Source organism: Acomys minous (assembly GCF_964271855.1).
Source record: "Acomys minous genome assembly, chromosome: 1".
NCBI lineage: Eukaryota > Metazoa > Chordata > Mammalia > Rodentia > Muridae > Acomys > Acomys minous.
Genome location: NC_140483.1, coordinates 42,070,066 through 42,085,486, shown reverse-complemented (window position 1 = coordinate 42,085,486; position 15,421 = coordinate 42,070,066). Strand labels below are relative to the sequence as shown.

The window sequence follows — 15,421 nt, the reverse complement described above, 5'->3', positions numbered from 1 at the left end:
CCTCGAACTCACACCGATCTGCCTGCCTCTGCCTCCCGAGTGCTGGGATTAAAGGCGTGCGCCACCACGCCCGGCTTCATTGATTTTTTTAAACGTCTAAAGTGATAGGTCAGGTTTTTATGTATTGTTTTTGTTTTTTTGTTTTGTTAAGATAATTTATATTAGCATTAGTTGTTCTTCTTGTAAGTGGTGTTGAAACTTTTTCATTTCTTCCAGATGGTCCTCAAACCAAAGCTAATAATACTATTTTATGACATTAAACTTTTGTTTCTAGATTAGAGTGCTCTTGATGGAGCTTGAAGAAGCAAGGGGTAACCATGTGGTTCGTGATGAGGAGGTCAGCTCTGCTGACATAAGTAGTTCGTCTGAAGTAATATCGCAGCATCTAGTATCTTACAGGAATATTGAAGAGCTTCAGCAGCAGAACCAGCGTCTGCTATTTGCTCTTCGAGAACTTGGGGAAACCAAGGAACGAGAAGAACAAGAGTCAACTTCCTCTAAGTAAGCAGCGACTACATAGGGTGCTATTGGACTTAGTGTATCCTTAGTGATGCTGGATACTGCAGATATAGTGACTTAGGAGTATACTACTGAGCAAAGATTTATTATTACTATTATTATTATATATGCTTGCTCTGCCTGCATGTACACCTGCATGCCAGAAGAGAGCACCAGATCTCATTATAGATGGTTATGAACACGATGTGTTTACTGGGAATTGAACTCAGGAACTTTGGAAGAGCATACAGTGCTCTCAACTTCTGAGCCATTGATCTAGCCTGGAATTACTTTTAATAAGGAGATAAACTTAATGTGACTAGTGCTAAAATAGGTAAAAGCCTACAGTAGCAGTATGTACTTGCCAGACTTTATTTACATTTCAAGAAACAAGTCTCATGAAAAAGATATGTAGGCATTACCCAGGTAGAGTACTGGATTTTTATAAAGATAATGTGTTGGGGAAGGAAGCAAGAAGATGGAAATTTAAGTTAGTTGAATGCTGAGAAAGCTTTTCAGATGCTATTGGTGAGTACAAGTACCTAAGTCCTCTGTGGTAGGAATTTTAAGAAAAAATTCTTAGGATATTAAAAGAAGAAAAGGGAAAAGATATGAAAATAGTACACATGAAGATAGAAGATGTTTATATGATTTAGAATAGACACTGTACTCTCCTCGGATCAGGGACCCATGAAGACTCATTTTGTTCTCTGTAGAATTGCTGAGCTTCAACATAAACTTGAGAACTCTCTCGCTGAACTAGAGCATCTCCGTGAGTCACGACAGCATCAGATGCAGCTAGTGGATTCTATAGTTCGTCAGCGTGACATGTACCGCATTTTATTGTCACAAACAACAGGAATGGCCATTCCATTACAAGGTAGATCTTTATGTTACTTCAGGAAAATATTTTGGAAATAACCATATGAAAAGGTTTTGTGACAAAGGCGATTGCTAGTCTAATACCGAGACTGACTTCAACTGTGTGTGAGCCTGATTATAGCATCATCAGTTTTTAGGTGTCATTTGACACCACTGAGAAAAAAATGAATATTGTTGGAAACCATACTTGTGAATTATAAGATTTCACAGTTTATTTTTCCTGTTTTAATATTTTAATTTGTAATTATTGCCTCTAGTAAAAAACAGGGAACTTTTTTGTTGCATTTTATTGATTTGTGTGCTTGTATATGTGTAGACATGAAGGCTACTGTGTGCATGAGGTCAGGATAAATAGTGGAGTTGGTGGCTTTCCTCACAGCAAGTGAGTCCCAGGGATCAGACTTGCTCATGAGGCAATGTTCCTCACTGAGCCATAGTTTTTAATAGTTCACTCTTTGAAAGCTCCAGTAATAATTTACTTTCCACTTCTTGATTTAGTAATGATGCTTTTGCAAATAATCCTTAAATCTGATTTATGAAAGCAAGCAAAAACATTTATTCAGTCTTTTTTAATTTTCTGTAGCTTCAAGTTTAGATGATATTTCTCTTGTGTCAACTCCAAAACGTTCGAGCACATCACAGACTGTTTCTACTCCTGCTCCGGTGCCTGTCATTGAATCCACAGAGGCTATAGAAGCGAAGGCTGCCCTGAAGCAGGTAAAGGCACACCTGGTCAGGGGCACCAGTTAGACTTGGGTTCAGGTTTTGGTAAAAATAGGATTGCCTTCTAATGAGCTTCAATATTTAGTTGCAGGAAATTTTTGAGAACTATAAAAAAGAAAAAATAGACAGTGAAAAACTTCAAAATGACCAGCTAGAAAAACTTCAGGAGCAAGTCACAGACCTGCGCTCACAAAACACCAAAATTTCTACTCAACTGGATTTTGCTTCTAAACGGTAAATTTTCTTTTGTTTAAGACTTAGTGACATTAAATGTTACACTTCAGTATTCAAACCAGTCAGGCTCCAGAATTAATTTTTCTGTGGGATGTGTTTCAAAATGGGAAGCTATAGTGCGTTATTCCTTTGCATTGGCCGAGAATTCTCCCAGGCTGGGCCAGGAGTGAATTCACTAAGTTCATGTAAAGAATGCTGCTTGCTTCCTTTCCTCAGATCGAGAGGTCTTGTTTCTGAGAAGGTGTGGAGTATGAGTCTGTTTGAGACAGGATCTTACTGAGTGGCTCTGGCTAGCCTCAGACTGGTGGCAGTCGTGCCTCAGCCTCCCAGGGCTGGCATTGTGGGTGTACACCACCAGGGCTTGCAAGTGTGTTCACTGTGGCTGACATTTTTTAACCTTTTCCTTGGTGTGATTGTTACCTTATGTATTCAGATATTGACAGTGTTTTCAATATGATTTTTAATAAGTTATTCAGCATGAAATATTGCCTTATTTATAATTTCAATTTTAGCTGCTCAATAAGGGCAGTATAGATGGTTTCACATGATTATACAAGCCACTTTCTAATTTCAATCATGTAAAATTAAGTTTCTGTGGAAGTCTTTAAAGACCTAAGAACTACTTATCTTTATAACCAGTTATGAAATGCTGCAAGATAATGTTGAAGGATATCGCCGAGAAATAACTTCTCTCCAAGAGAGAAATCAGAAACTCACTGCAACAACCCAGAAGCAGGAACAGATCATCAACACGATGACACAAGACTTGAGAGGAGCCAATGAAAAGCTCGTTGTTGCAGAAGTAAGACCAAGTACTCCCTGGCCAACTTGTATTATTAATGGCATTTAATATCACTAGTTATTGCTTTGATTTTATTGGTTGAAATAATAGTAAAGCATTGTGTGGACTACAATACATAGTTTCCAAATAGCCTACCTATATCTATGTAAGACTTGAAATAAAATCTTAGTTGAGCATTAAAAAAGAAAGTACTCCTAACTAAATGTCAAATTAGATGATGTTAAAGTTAATATCCCATACTTGTGGTGTTTTACTAATAAGCTAAGTACTATTTGTTATCTCTCTTTTATAAGAAATGAGTTCATGATTGATAATTAATATGACTCAGGACTAAATTGGAATACTTTGAAATATTACATTTCAAGTCACTCCTGAATCCTGAAACATAGAGTACATACTTTAAGGAAGAAAAAAGTCTGAATAGGTTAATATTTATTTTTGAAAGAAATTCTTAGAAACTAATATGGCTTATAAACTGACACTGTTCAAAGCATATTAATTTGTCCATGGTAGTTACATACGATATTTGTTCTTGTGTTTTGGATTTTGAGGGAAGAGTTTGCTGTTTTTTAATTATATATAGATGTGTGTCTGTATGTGAGTATGTGCCTGTAAGTTCGGATGCTGGATATCAGTGGCATTGGATCCCCTCAAGTTGAAGTTAAAGAATAGTTTGTTAGAGCAAAGTCATCATATTAGTGTTAAGTCGAAAGACTTTTTTCTTTGGTCTGTTAATATCTTCAATCATTTTTGCTTTATATTTTATTTAGTACATTAAACTGGGAATTTTATTTTCTTGATCAAGAGCTGTAGTCTAAATTACATTAAGAAATACATAGTAAAGAAAAATGATTTTAATTTTGTAAGTATATTACATTTTACAGAGTATTTCCCAACATTTTTTTCTTTCATTTATATTCGTTTTAAGGTAAGAGCAGAAAATTTGAAGAAGGAAAAAGAAATGCTTAAATTGTCAGAAGTCCGTCTATCTCAGCAAAGAGAGTCTTTGTTAGCTGAACAGAGGGGACAGAACTTGCTGCTGACTAATCTACAAACAATCCAGGTAACCAAATAAAAACACACAAAGTGGTATTATCCTTTATCTTCTTAATTTTCCTAACTAGAAATTTCATGTTACTTTTTTCATCCATTATGGTGATCATTAAAATTGGAGGTGTGCTAAAAAAAATATTTTAAGGGAAACTCAGAGAATTAGTTGAACAGTGTGATTGGCATATTAGAGCCTTTACAACTCTTGATTATATAACTATTGAAATGTTTTGTGTTATAAAACAATTTATAGTATGATAATTCATAATATGTTGATTTGACTATGACATAGTTGCATATGTTCTGGTGTTTTGGATTTGGAGGTTTGTTTACCTTTTATTCTTCCTACGTTAGTCAACACAGTAAATTATTAAGTCAGTAGTTTTCTTTAACCAGCTAGTTCCCAAAGGACAGACACAGAGTCTATGGTTTATTTTTAAACTGCAAGCACTGTGATGGGCAGAATCTGAGCTCTAACCCTAACATCCTTAAAACACACATATAAGCCAATACCTTGCCAGTCTGATGACTCCCTGGGTGGATTCTTTTCCCTTAGTCTCTTTTTTTCAGCCACCAGCTCTGCCATCCTCCTCCTGTTTCCTCCGAAACCCCTCCCCTCCACTTCCTGTCCTTCTGCCCAGCTGACTGGCCAAACAGCTCTTTATTGGCAACTGCTACACCCACTCAAGGCATTCCTCCACAGAGTTTTGCTTGCTTTTTTTTTTTTAATTATATGTACTGTCCCATACCATAAAAATAAATACATTTTTAATATGAAAAGTTTCCAAAAGTTGTAGATTGTTTTGTAAATCTACAAAAACAATCTTCTGAATTCTAATGCCACCGTGGATTATAACCTCCTACTGTATGGCCTCTAATGTTTTTGTATTGCTTTACTCCTTTGTTGTGTAGCATCTTTGGCTTGTTTTTACCTCAGGGAATACTAGAGCGGTCTGAAACAGAAACCAAGCAAAGGCTGAGTAGCCAGATAGAAAAACTGGAGCACGAGATCTCTCACCTGAAGAAGAAGTTGGAAAACGAAGTGGAACAGAGACATACACTTACTAGGAATCTAGATGTGAGTACCAGCTTCTGGAGATGTGTAACTTACTGTACTGTCCTGGTCTTTGCAGAAACACCAATTAAGGCAAAGCATTTTATAAAACTTACAGACTCAGAAATGTGCCTGTTGATTTTTAATATTCTTATTCTTTGGAAGTTCTGTACATGTATATAATACATATAATCATATCTGTGCACTATCTTTTTCCAACTTCCACTACTGCCCCTACCTTGTCTCCCTCTCAACTTTCTGTCCTCATGTTCTTAAATTGTTATTAATAGCCCCCTGAGTCCAATTTGTGATTCCTGCAAGCCCATTACAGCAACTGGCCTGCAGCCACATTCCTAAAGGAGAATATTTCTCCCTCCTTTAATAGCTAGCAGCTGCCAGTAGCTCCTTCCCCATCTATGCTGGAATTTGATTGGCTTGATTTGGGGCAGGCATTGTGTAAATAGGTAACCTCAGCTGTTGATGTATGCAATAGCCATGTCAGGACCAGAGTCAGAATTTCGTACCTTCCTTCCCATCCACCTGCTCTTCTGTTCTTTCTGCCTCCACTTCCAAAAATACTCCCCTGAACCTTGGATGGTGGGAAGTTGATATAGATGGCCTGTCCATAGCTGAGCACCAACAAGTCTGCATTAACCATGATGCACTGCAGAAAGACCTTCCCTGACCAATGTTGAGAGCAGCACAAAGCAGTGGGTAAAATATAAATCATTTTTAGAGTGCAGTTTGATAGCATGACCATTTACCAAGTGTCCACCTGGGCCTATGAGCTCCTTAGTTCTGGGCTTTTGACCATCTTGACAGCACTAGACATGAAATTCCTCTTTATCAGCAATAATATTTTAACTGTGTACTTAGGATGGAAACCAAGAGTGGTAGTGGTCCCAGGAATTTCTAACCATGGGATATAGATACTGGGTGTTTTTTATTATTTGAGTTTTCTGTAGCTTTCTTCTGAAAGACAGTAAAGGTTAAAAAAAAAAGTTTGATTCTTTGAGTGTTGCTTTTCATCATGAGTTAAGCAGGTCCAGAATGGTGCTTGCTTTGTATCTAATTACTTCTCACTACTAATGCACGATCTCTGTAAAGTACTGGTTCTGTAGTGCAATGAATATTTTTTTTTCCATTTGGCTGATCTTGACTTTGAGTATTAGGCACACTTCATCCTGAGCTATTTGGGTGATTTGGGATAATTTCACAAACGTGCTCATCAGCAGTGTGCTAGACATTGAAGAGATGCCCTCTGTTTATCCCCAGGGTGCTCTGTTGAGTGCACTGTTTCTCTCTAATACTCTGAGCATGAACCGGAAATGCTTTGGTCTCCAGGAATGTTCAAGGTCTGTGTTCTCTATTCAGGGAAATCTGCTGAAATCTCTTCACTTTCTTTCTTGTGATCTATTCAACAGCCTTTTTTCCAAAAGCCAGGATAGTCTTCTCTTCCTTATACTAGAAATCTTGATGACATGTGCTTTGTGTTGTTAGGAATTTCAAGTGTTGGTCTCTAGCTGAGCCAAGGGTTCTAAGAATCCTTAGGATATTGATATTGCTTTGACTAGCTATGTAGGAACATAGAGGCTATCTTTATTTATAGTGTTAATACATTTGTATCTTACAGGTTCAACTGCTAGATACAAAGAGACAGCTAGATACAGAGATAAATCTTCATCTTAGCACAAAAGAACTGTTAAAAAATGCTCAAAAGGAAATTGCTACACTGAAACAGCACCTTAATAATATGGAAGTCCAGCTTGCTTCACAGTCCACACAGAGAACCGGTAAAGGTAAAGAGAATAGTTTGGTGTAACATTAAGTAAAAGGCAGATAAGTCTTTGAACTTATCCCATCTTGGTGCATGCTAATGAAGGCTGGAGAAACCCATTTTACTTTCCAGATAGAAAAGCAAAGTTGGGCCATATAATAAATCTAGAAGACTTTGAAATTCAAACAGTTGTTTGGCACTTGGCTAAGCTATGTTCTGGTTTTCCTATCTTTGAAACTACTGGCTGTGGGTACGGGGTGGTATATTTTTCTGCCCAGATCTGCCATTTCAAATTTAAAACTTATTTTCAAATAATGTTTTGTTTTGTTTCTGTTTTCAAGACAGGGTTTCTCTGTGTTATCTTGGCTGTCCTGGACTCACTTTGTAGGCTAGCCTCCAAGTCACAGAGATCCGCCTGCCTCTGCCTCCCAAGTGCTGGAATTAAAGGCATAGGCCACTGTGCCTGGCTTAGTTTTTAATTTGGTATTCAACATGGATTGAAATAGTACTTTATAGATAACTTTAGCCTTAATCCTGATTTCACACACTCTTGATAGTAGTCATCTTTAATATGACTTAAAATATTAATTGAAAGTATATATTTTATTTGAGCATTTTATGTCTTCCAGGTCAGCCTAGTGACAAAGAGGACATTGATGATCTTATGAGTCAGCTAAGGCAGGCTGAAGAACAGGTCAATGACTTGAAGGAGAGACTCAAGACAAGTGCTAGTAATGTGGAGCAATATCGAACAATGGTGACTAGCTTAGAAGATTCCCTAAACAAGGAGAAACAGGTGTGTATAATTTACATTATGTTTAATTACAAATTTGCTTGTTCTTAAAGTAGTGTGGTAAGCGTTGGACCAACATCGTTACTTTTAGTTCTAAAATGTTCTTGGATCCAGTAAATCAGAACAAATATAACATAATTTAGAAAGCAAGGACGAGGTACAGATCAGACATTGGAGATGGTGAGTGAGTTATCTGTTGCATGTGCATAACTCCATATAAAAGATGACAAGTGGGCACATTTGAATAAAGGCAATTGGGTAATAGAAGTAGAAAGGAGTCAAGCCTCAGTTGAGAAATAGAAAGTCTTCAGAGAAATGTTAAATTACGTATATGAGCTTATGCAGGCACATTAGTTCTTAATATGTCATGTTGGACAATTTTTTTCAAAAATTAATTTAGGAGACTAAGGGTACATTGTGGAGAATACATTTTTAAAAATCCTTAGGTGATTTGCATCAGTGGATATCGGGATGTAAGGAAGATATCTTTTAGCGGTAGAGTAAGTAGATTTGGGTATATGGATGTGAGGTGGAAGGGGAAGTAAGAGATTGAGATTTCAATATGAAAAAGCCAGGTTGAAAGAGAAATTATGCAGTTGGGCATGGTGGCACATACCTTTATTCCCAGCACTCGGAGAGTCAAAGATAGGTGGATCTCTGAATTCAAGGCCAACCCAGTCCACAAAGTGAGTCCAGGACAGCCAGGGTTACAAGAGAAACCCTGTTTTGAAAAAATTTTTAAAAAAGAAAAGAAAAGTTATTTTTCTAGATTCATGTGGTATATCTGCTTGGCTAATGGCCATTTTAGGGATTCTTTTTTCAGTATAAGACAAATAGTAACTTTAGTTTGGTTCTAGTTTAATTTGGATTGGAGAAAGTGTCATGTATCATTTGTATCACTTTTGTTTCTTGCTTGTGATATGATGAAGGTGACTGAGGAAGTACGCAAGAATATTGAAATTCGTCTAAAAGAGTCAGCAGAGTTTCAGACACAGTTGGAGAAAAAGTTGATGGAAGTAGAGAAGGAAAAACAAGAACTTCAGGATGACAAGAGAAAAGCCATCGAGAGCATGGAGCAGCAAGTGAGTTCACTAGGGCACACTTACCCATTTTAATTTATTGTTCACTCACTTCTGTGCACCTGTATGAATCTCCTTTTGACATTTTTAGACACCTAACAAAACTGCTACTTTTTAGAAGCTCTGCCTTGGATTTTGCAAACTGGTAGGCAGAGGATATATATATAACATCAGATGTAGCGGTGTTTAATTTAGTTAATTGGTTTGTTAAGTGTCTGTCTTAAGTGTTTTCCAAGTTTGTAGCTAACTGTGGCTTATTTTTGTTTTGTGTAGTTAACTGAGTTGAAGAAAACACTTTCTAGTGTTCAGAATGAAGTCCAAGAAGCTCTTCAGAGAGCAAGCACAGCTTTAAGTAACGAGCAGCAAGCCAGGCGTGACTGTCAAGAGCAAGTGAGTATTCATCCTATAGTTTCTGAGCAGTGAGCTTTAAGTCTCGGTTTGGATTCCGCCTTTCATGTAGAAAGCAAGGCATGTGAAACCCTAAGGGGTTGCTAGGTTTGCTGGCTACCAAATGGGTGCAATGAAAGACCCTGTCTGAAAGAAATAAGATGGGGCTGGGGGGCTGGAGAGATGGCTCAGCGGTTAAAAGCACTCCCTGCTCTTCCAGAGGCTCACAACCATCTATAATGTGATCTGAAGCCCTCTTTTGGCATGTAGGCATACATACAGAGCACTAATATACATAAATAAATCTTTAAAAAAAGAAAAGAAATAAGAAGGAGAATTCTAAAGCAGGACACCCAACATCCTTGGGCCTTCACACATGTGCATACAACACATGGACATACATAGGAAAAAATATTATATATATTTTGTTGTTGTTTGTTTGTTTTGGTTTTTCGAGACAAAGTTTCTCTGTTACACAGAGCCCTGGCTTTCCTGGACTCTCTTTGTAGACCAAACTGACCTCAAACTCATTCGCCTGCCTCTGTCTCCCAAGTGCTGGGATTAAAGGTGTGCGCCACCACACCTGGCTGGAAAATATATTTCTTGTGAAGGTATTCATTAGTGGATTTTCATCTTCTTTGAAATGAAATCATTAATTGCGGGGGGGGGGGGATCATTAATTGCAGGCTAAAATAGCTGTGGAAGCTCAGAATAAATATGAGAGAGAATTGATGCTACATGCTGCTGACGTAGAAGCTCTGCAAGCTGCCAAGGAACAAGTTTCAAACATGACATCAGTCCGCCAGCATTTAGAAGAAACAACTCAGAAAGCGGAGTCACAGTTGTTGGAGTTCAAAGCGTCATGGGAAGAGAGAGAAAGGGTGTTAAAGGTACTGTTTTAGATTGCAGTAGACTGTTTAGAGAAATTAAAGATTTTTTTTTTCCTGTACACTTGGGAAACCATTATAATGGACTCTTGGCTTATAGGATGAGGTTTCCAAGAGTGTGTCTCGCTGTGAAGATCTTGAGAAACAAAACAGACTGCTTCATGATCAAATCGAAAAATTAAGTGACAAGGTGGTCACATCTATGAAGGAGGTTGTGCAAGTACCATTAAATGTATCTCTCAACGAAGAAGGAAAATCTCAAGAGCAAATATTAGAAATTCTGAGGTAAGTCAGATGCATTCTTAACATGGCTCAACAGTAGACAGGCACAAATACAGTAGTATAAAACCCATCAAGGCTTAATGGGCCAAGTGACCTTGTAGTCACTGTTGACAACATACATTAAATTGGTGATTTTAAGGTTGAATCTGAGAGTAAGAACTTGAGCTGATTCTTACCGAGAAACTAAGCTTCAGCTGTGTGTAGTAGTGAAGTGCACATCTGTAATTCTGGTACCCAGAAGGCCAAGGGGGAAACTGGGAATTCCAGGACAGGCTGGGCTACATAACAAGATCCCATCATAACAAAGGCAAGGAAAACTAGATGTCTGAAGTCATTTTAAAGAGATAACCTCTTTCTCACTAACCCCACCTGTTTATCCCTCAAGTGTTGGGAATGACTAGGGATGTGTGCCATTGTACTCAACCTAAAGATAATGTATTTTTGCTTGTTTTTTAACATATTATTATTTAGTGTATTTTTGTGTGTGTGCAAGCCTTGCACAAGTGCGTTTACTTCCTGGGCCATTTTGGAGGCCTAGTATATGCTTCTAATTCTGTTTAACCCCAAAATAAAAAAATAATCTATCATGAAGTGTGAAAAGAACTATGGAAGTGAATACTTTTTATGAGTTGCCCCATTTAAAATACTGAATTTTTAGCTTACTAAAATTTTAATATGTATTCTTGCAGATTTATACGACGAGAAAAAGAAATTGCTGAAACTAGGTTTGAGGTGGCTCAGGTTGAGAGTCTGCGATATCGACAAAGAGTTGAGCTGTTAGAACGGGAGCTGCAGGAGCTGCAGGATAGCCTGAATGCAGAAAGAGAGAAGGTGCAGGTACGTGCGCATCCTGAGCTTGAGGAAAGAAAGCTCATTTATATTACCACCGTGTTACATAAATTTAATTTGATGTAAGTACTAGTCCTAAACTTACAAGTTTATGTAGTGTCTACCCAGTGTTTCTAAGTGGGTGGTGGATAGAGGCTGTCGTCCAGCCGCCTAGTTTGGAATTCTCCTTCCACAGGACTCACTCTCTATACTGTACATTGCTTGGTTTTCCTTGTCTGTATCGTGTAGATGACAGGCAGAAGGATTGAGGCGTGCACACGAAGCATCTGGACTGTAGGGGAGAAAATATTCAATTCTATCTGCCTAGTCTGTTACAGTTGCTGTATATACATTCCTTGAGAATCATTCTATAATAAAATTCTAGAATCATCCTAGAGTAGATTTAAATTGCTTTAGAATAATTTTTTCAGCAAAGAAGCAACGGGGTGGGGGGGTGGGGGGGTATAAAATGACACCTGGAAAAAGGAAGATAAAGCTGCTGTGAGGTCTCTGGTAGGGGTGAGCTCACTATTTTAAGTTGCAGTTCCATACTGCCGAGTTCACTCATTGTGAGGAGATCTAGTAGCAAAGGAAATAATTGGAGAGAAAACAAAACAACATGTAAGTAGTAGACATGACTACTAGGGGAATGGGAGTAATTAGATTTATAAGACTAAGTCTCTGACAGAAGTTGAAAGACACAGAATTGCATCTGATTTGAAAATACAGTTCAAATTTAATTGCTGTCTCACCGTGGAAATACATCGTGAAGTTAACCCTGAGAAGAAAGAGCAGATGAGTCATCTAGTAGGATTGTGTTTTCTCTCCGCCCTCTCAGTTTTCTCTGATAATCTCTTCGGCTATTGAGCATGTACTAAAAGCTCAGCCCATGACCAGATTCATAAGGGGGAAGCAACTCTTAGATAGAGTAAGAAGAGCCAAGAAGTTAATGCGCATTATGTCAAAAACAGTGCACAAATATGATCAGGCACCCGGGTGCTGAGGTGGGCATAGACATGTGGATTCCTGGAGTCCATTGGCCAGCTAGCCAAGCTGAGCCACTGAGGTGCAGGTTCAGTGAGAGACCTTGTTTCAGAACATGAGGTACAGAATAATGAGACACCAGAAGTCACCCTCTCATCCAAATGCACGTACATATGTGTGAGTGCGTCCATCCACACAAAATAAAGTACCATCCCATGCCAAAGGTGGAAAATTATACCAGTGGAAGAGAACAGCTTCACACTGTTAAAATCATACTGAAATAATATAACCAAATGATAAGGGACTTCTGAGCAGGAGGTTTAGAAAATGGAAAAGGCAAAAATCAAACTAACAGTACCAAAGTACAGTTTAAAAAACAAAACAAAACAAAACAGGATAAAGCACACCATTTTACTTGTGCTGCTGCTGCTTCTCTGTTGGTAGGATTTGTAGACTTTTTTCCTTTAAATCTCTTACATTTGTTTAAACTCATCTGAAATTAACATGTCTCAAAATAAACCTGCAAGCTTTCAAAGCTTCAGTAAAAGTTGAAATCTAAATCCTCTGTACGTTGTTACTTGGGAAGGTGAGAAGTGAAGTGGCAGGAAGAGGGTGTGTGAATGCTGGGTGCTGATCTCTGTGTGTGTCGGTTCCAGGTAACTGCAAAAACGATGGCTCAACATGAAGAACTGATGAAGAAGACTGAGACAATGAATGTGGTCATGGAGACCAATAAGATGCTAAGAGAAGAAAAGGAAAGGCTTGAACAAAACCTACAACAAATGCAAGCAAAGGTTTGTGTCTTATTAGTTGAGAGCAGAAGCTCTTATTGTAAAAAATATAAATGAGCTTAACATTAAAAAAAAAATACACACTTTCAGGTGAGGAAACTGGAGTTAGACATTTTACCTTTACAAGAAGCCAATGCTGAGCTAAGTGAGAAGAGTGGCATGCTGCAGGCGGAGAAGAAGCTCTTAGAGGAGGACGTCAAGCGCTGGAAAGCACGGAGCCAGGCAAGTACACAGTTGGCCATTCACTAACGTAGAGACGGTTTTAAATAATAAGGTAAAATTCAGACATGTAAAAATGGTTGGGAAACTAGTGAACACTGCATTTACCATTACAAGTTTAATAGTTATACACACAAATTTATGGCATGGGATAGCTCATTTAAAGAAAACTCACAATTTTATGTGTGTGTGTGTGTGTGTGTGTGTGTGTGTGTGTGTTTAATGTTCTTGTTGTTCTAAGTGGTTAAGTATTAGCTTTATTTCTAAAATATTTTTAATGTGTGAAAATACATGTATATTTTATTGCGGCACTTGGAGGAAACTTGTTCACTGTGCCTTTGGGGATCAGATCATATAGTGTAGTGCATTTACTGAGAAGTCTACCTTGCAAATACTAGTTACATAACTTACATATGCCCTCCATGTGTGCTTCATAACCTCTTGGGACTAGTTTTCCTCATTTGCATAATATGTGTATTAAAGCATGGTTCTGTTGGCAAAAATTAGTAAATGCAGTTTAACACCCAGAAATGCTGTAGAGTGGTAGCCATTTAATGATACAGAAATATTTCAGAGTTTCAGAGCACTTTTATTCCTCATCTTGCTCTTGTTAGACAATGGAGTGTCATAAAAGGACGTTTAGCTCTCCAGACATTTCTGTCATGTTGGCCGGACTTTCATGGTTAGTGGAATGAGTTGCATTTAAAATAGTCTCACATGTTTAGATTATAAAACATACATATTTTTCTTCATAAATATTACTTCAGTGAAATTAGGTATGTACTACTAAAAGCTTTTATAGCTAGGCCAGTGAAATGGCTAGTAACTGCTGAACAACATGGCAGAAGGTGAGAACTGACTTTCCACGATGGCTTCTGACTGTCAATGTGTTTCATGGCATGTATATACACATACACATGCACCGTAACATATCTTAAAAGAAAAAACCTTAAGAATCTTTGGTGTTCACTCACAGCTCTGAAAAAATGATGAATAGTTAATAACATCTGGTTTTTGCTCTTCTGTCTTGGCTAGATTTTGCTCTCCTATCTTAAGCTTCGGACTTACTGTTTTGGTACTGATTACTTTGCATCTAAGGCACTGAATGTAAGTAATGAGATTTGGACTGCTTATAGAACCTGACAGTATGCATTTCTGTTCTTCTAGCATCTAATAAATCAACAGAAAGATCCAGATACAGAAGAATATCGAAAGCTACTTTCTGAAAAGGAAATTCACACTAAGAGAATTCAGCAGCTAAATGAAGAAGTTGGAAGACTTAAGGCTGAAATTGCAAGGTATTAGGAATAAAAGTTTTAAAGTATATGTAACGCAGGATTTTTGTTTGTTTGTTTGTTTTGTTTTTCTATTTCCTATGAGACAGGAGATCATTCTGTAGCCCAGACTATCTTAAGGGAATTCTGTGTGTAAGCCAGGGTGGGCTTGAACTCAGTGCTACCCTCCCAAGTGCTGGGATTAGTTTATTTCGACTCTTTATATGGTCCTGAAGTGTTTCCTGGTTAGTAGAAGTGGTAGAACCCTTCATGTGGCTCTTTGCTTCTTTCTCTCTTGAGCCAAGCAACCACACATTTTAATTCTTTGTGTTCTTATATGAATCTTTTTCCTGATTACTTAAAAGTTACGTGTTGTAACTCTAAAGCTACTTTATTTTCTAAAAATTATAGTCAGGAATTATATTTTTTGTCTTTCTGTTACTAGCCTCTTTGTAAATCTGTAAAACACTTTGTGTGTGTGTGTGTGTGTGTGTGTGTGTGTGTGTGTGTGTGGTTTGTCCATATAGAAGAATATTTTGTAGCTTACAGATTTCTGTTATATATATATTTTTCTTTATTCTAAAGAGTATTCTGTCATGTTCAGGATGAGGGATACTATTTCTTTAAGAAAACTAAAAATTCAGCAATCTTGAGTACATACTTGTATAAAGTTGGTATTAGCTGCTGCTCTTACTCTAGGCTGTCTCAGTGTGAAAGTTCAGTTCATGACCTCATATACAGGAGAGCAAGCTGCATAGAGCATTGCCAAATGTGCGTCCAGAAGAACAGGTGACGAAATTTCTCTGCCCCTTATAGGAGACTTGGGTAACATCTGACCCTTAGAGAGTCCTCAGTCAAGCAGGTCACATGATAGCTT

The 15,421-nt window shown here is 37.8% G+C and overlaps 1 protein-coding gene across 2 annotated transcripts in view; it reads left to right on the top strand.

The window, feature by feature from the left end:
• Nucleotides 1-15,421, top strand: part of TPR (translocated promoter region, nuclear basket protein) — a 58,548-nt gene that overhangs the window by 19,870 nt on the left and 23,257 nt on the right. For both annotated transcript variants that reach the window (XM_084782036.1, XM_084782035.1), the window contains exons 15-31: nt 275-501; nt 1,215-1,378; nt 1,964-2,097; nt 2,189-2,337; nt 2,977-3,139; nt 4,068-4,202; nt 5,127-5,267; nt 6,877-7,042; nt 7,650-7,816; nt 8,743-8,895; nt 9,166-9,282; nt 9,966-10,169; nt 10,267-10,451; nt 11,138-11,285; nt 12,917-13,054; nt 13,142-13,273; nt 14,438-14,568. In XM_084782036.1, the coding sequence (XP_084638162.1) occupies nt 275-501; nt 1,215-1,378; nt 1,964-2,097; nt 2,189-2,337; nt 2,977-3,139; nt 4,068-4,202; nt 5,127-5,267; nt 6,877-7,042; nt 7,650-7,816; nt 8,743-8,895; nt 9,166-9,282; nt 9,966-10,169; nt 10,267-10,451; nt 11,138-11,285; nt 12,917-13,054; nt 13,142-13,273; nt 14,438-14,568 (2,654 nt within the window). The remainder of the gene's footprint in view (nt 1-274; nt 502-1,214; nt 1,379-1,963; nt 2,098-2,188; nt 2,338-2,976; nt 3,140-4,067; nt 4,203-5,126; nt 5,268-6,876; nt 7,043-7,649; nt 7,817-8,742; nt 8,896-9,165; nt 9,283-9,965; nt 10,170-10,266; nt 10,452-11,137; nt 11,286-12,916; nt 13,055-13,141; nt 13,274-14,437; nt 14,569-15,421) is intronic.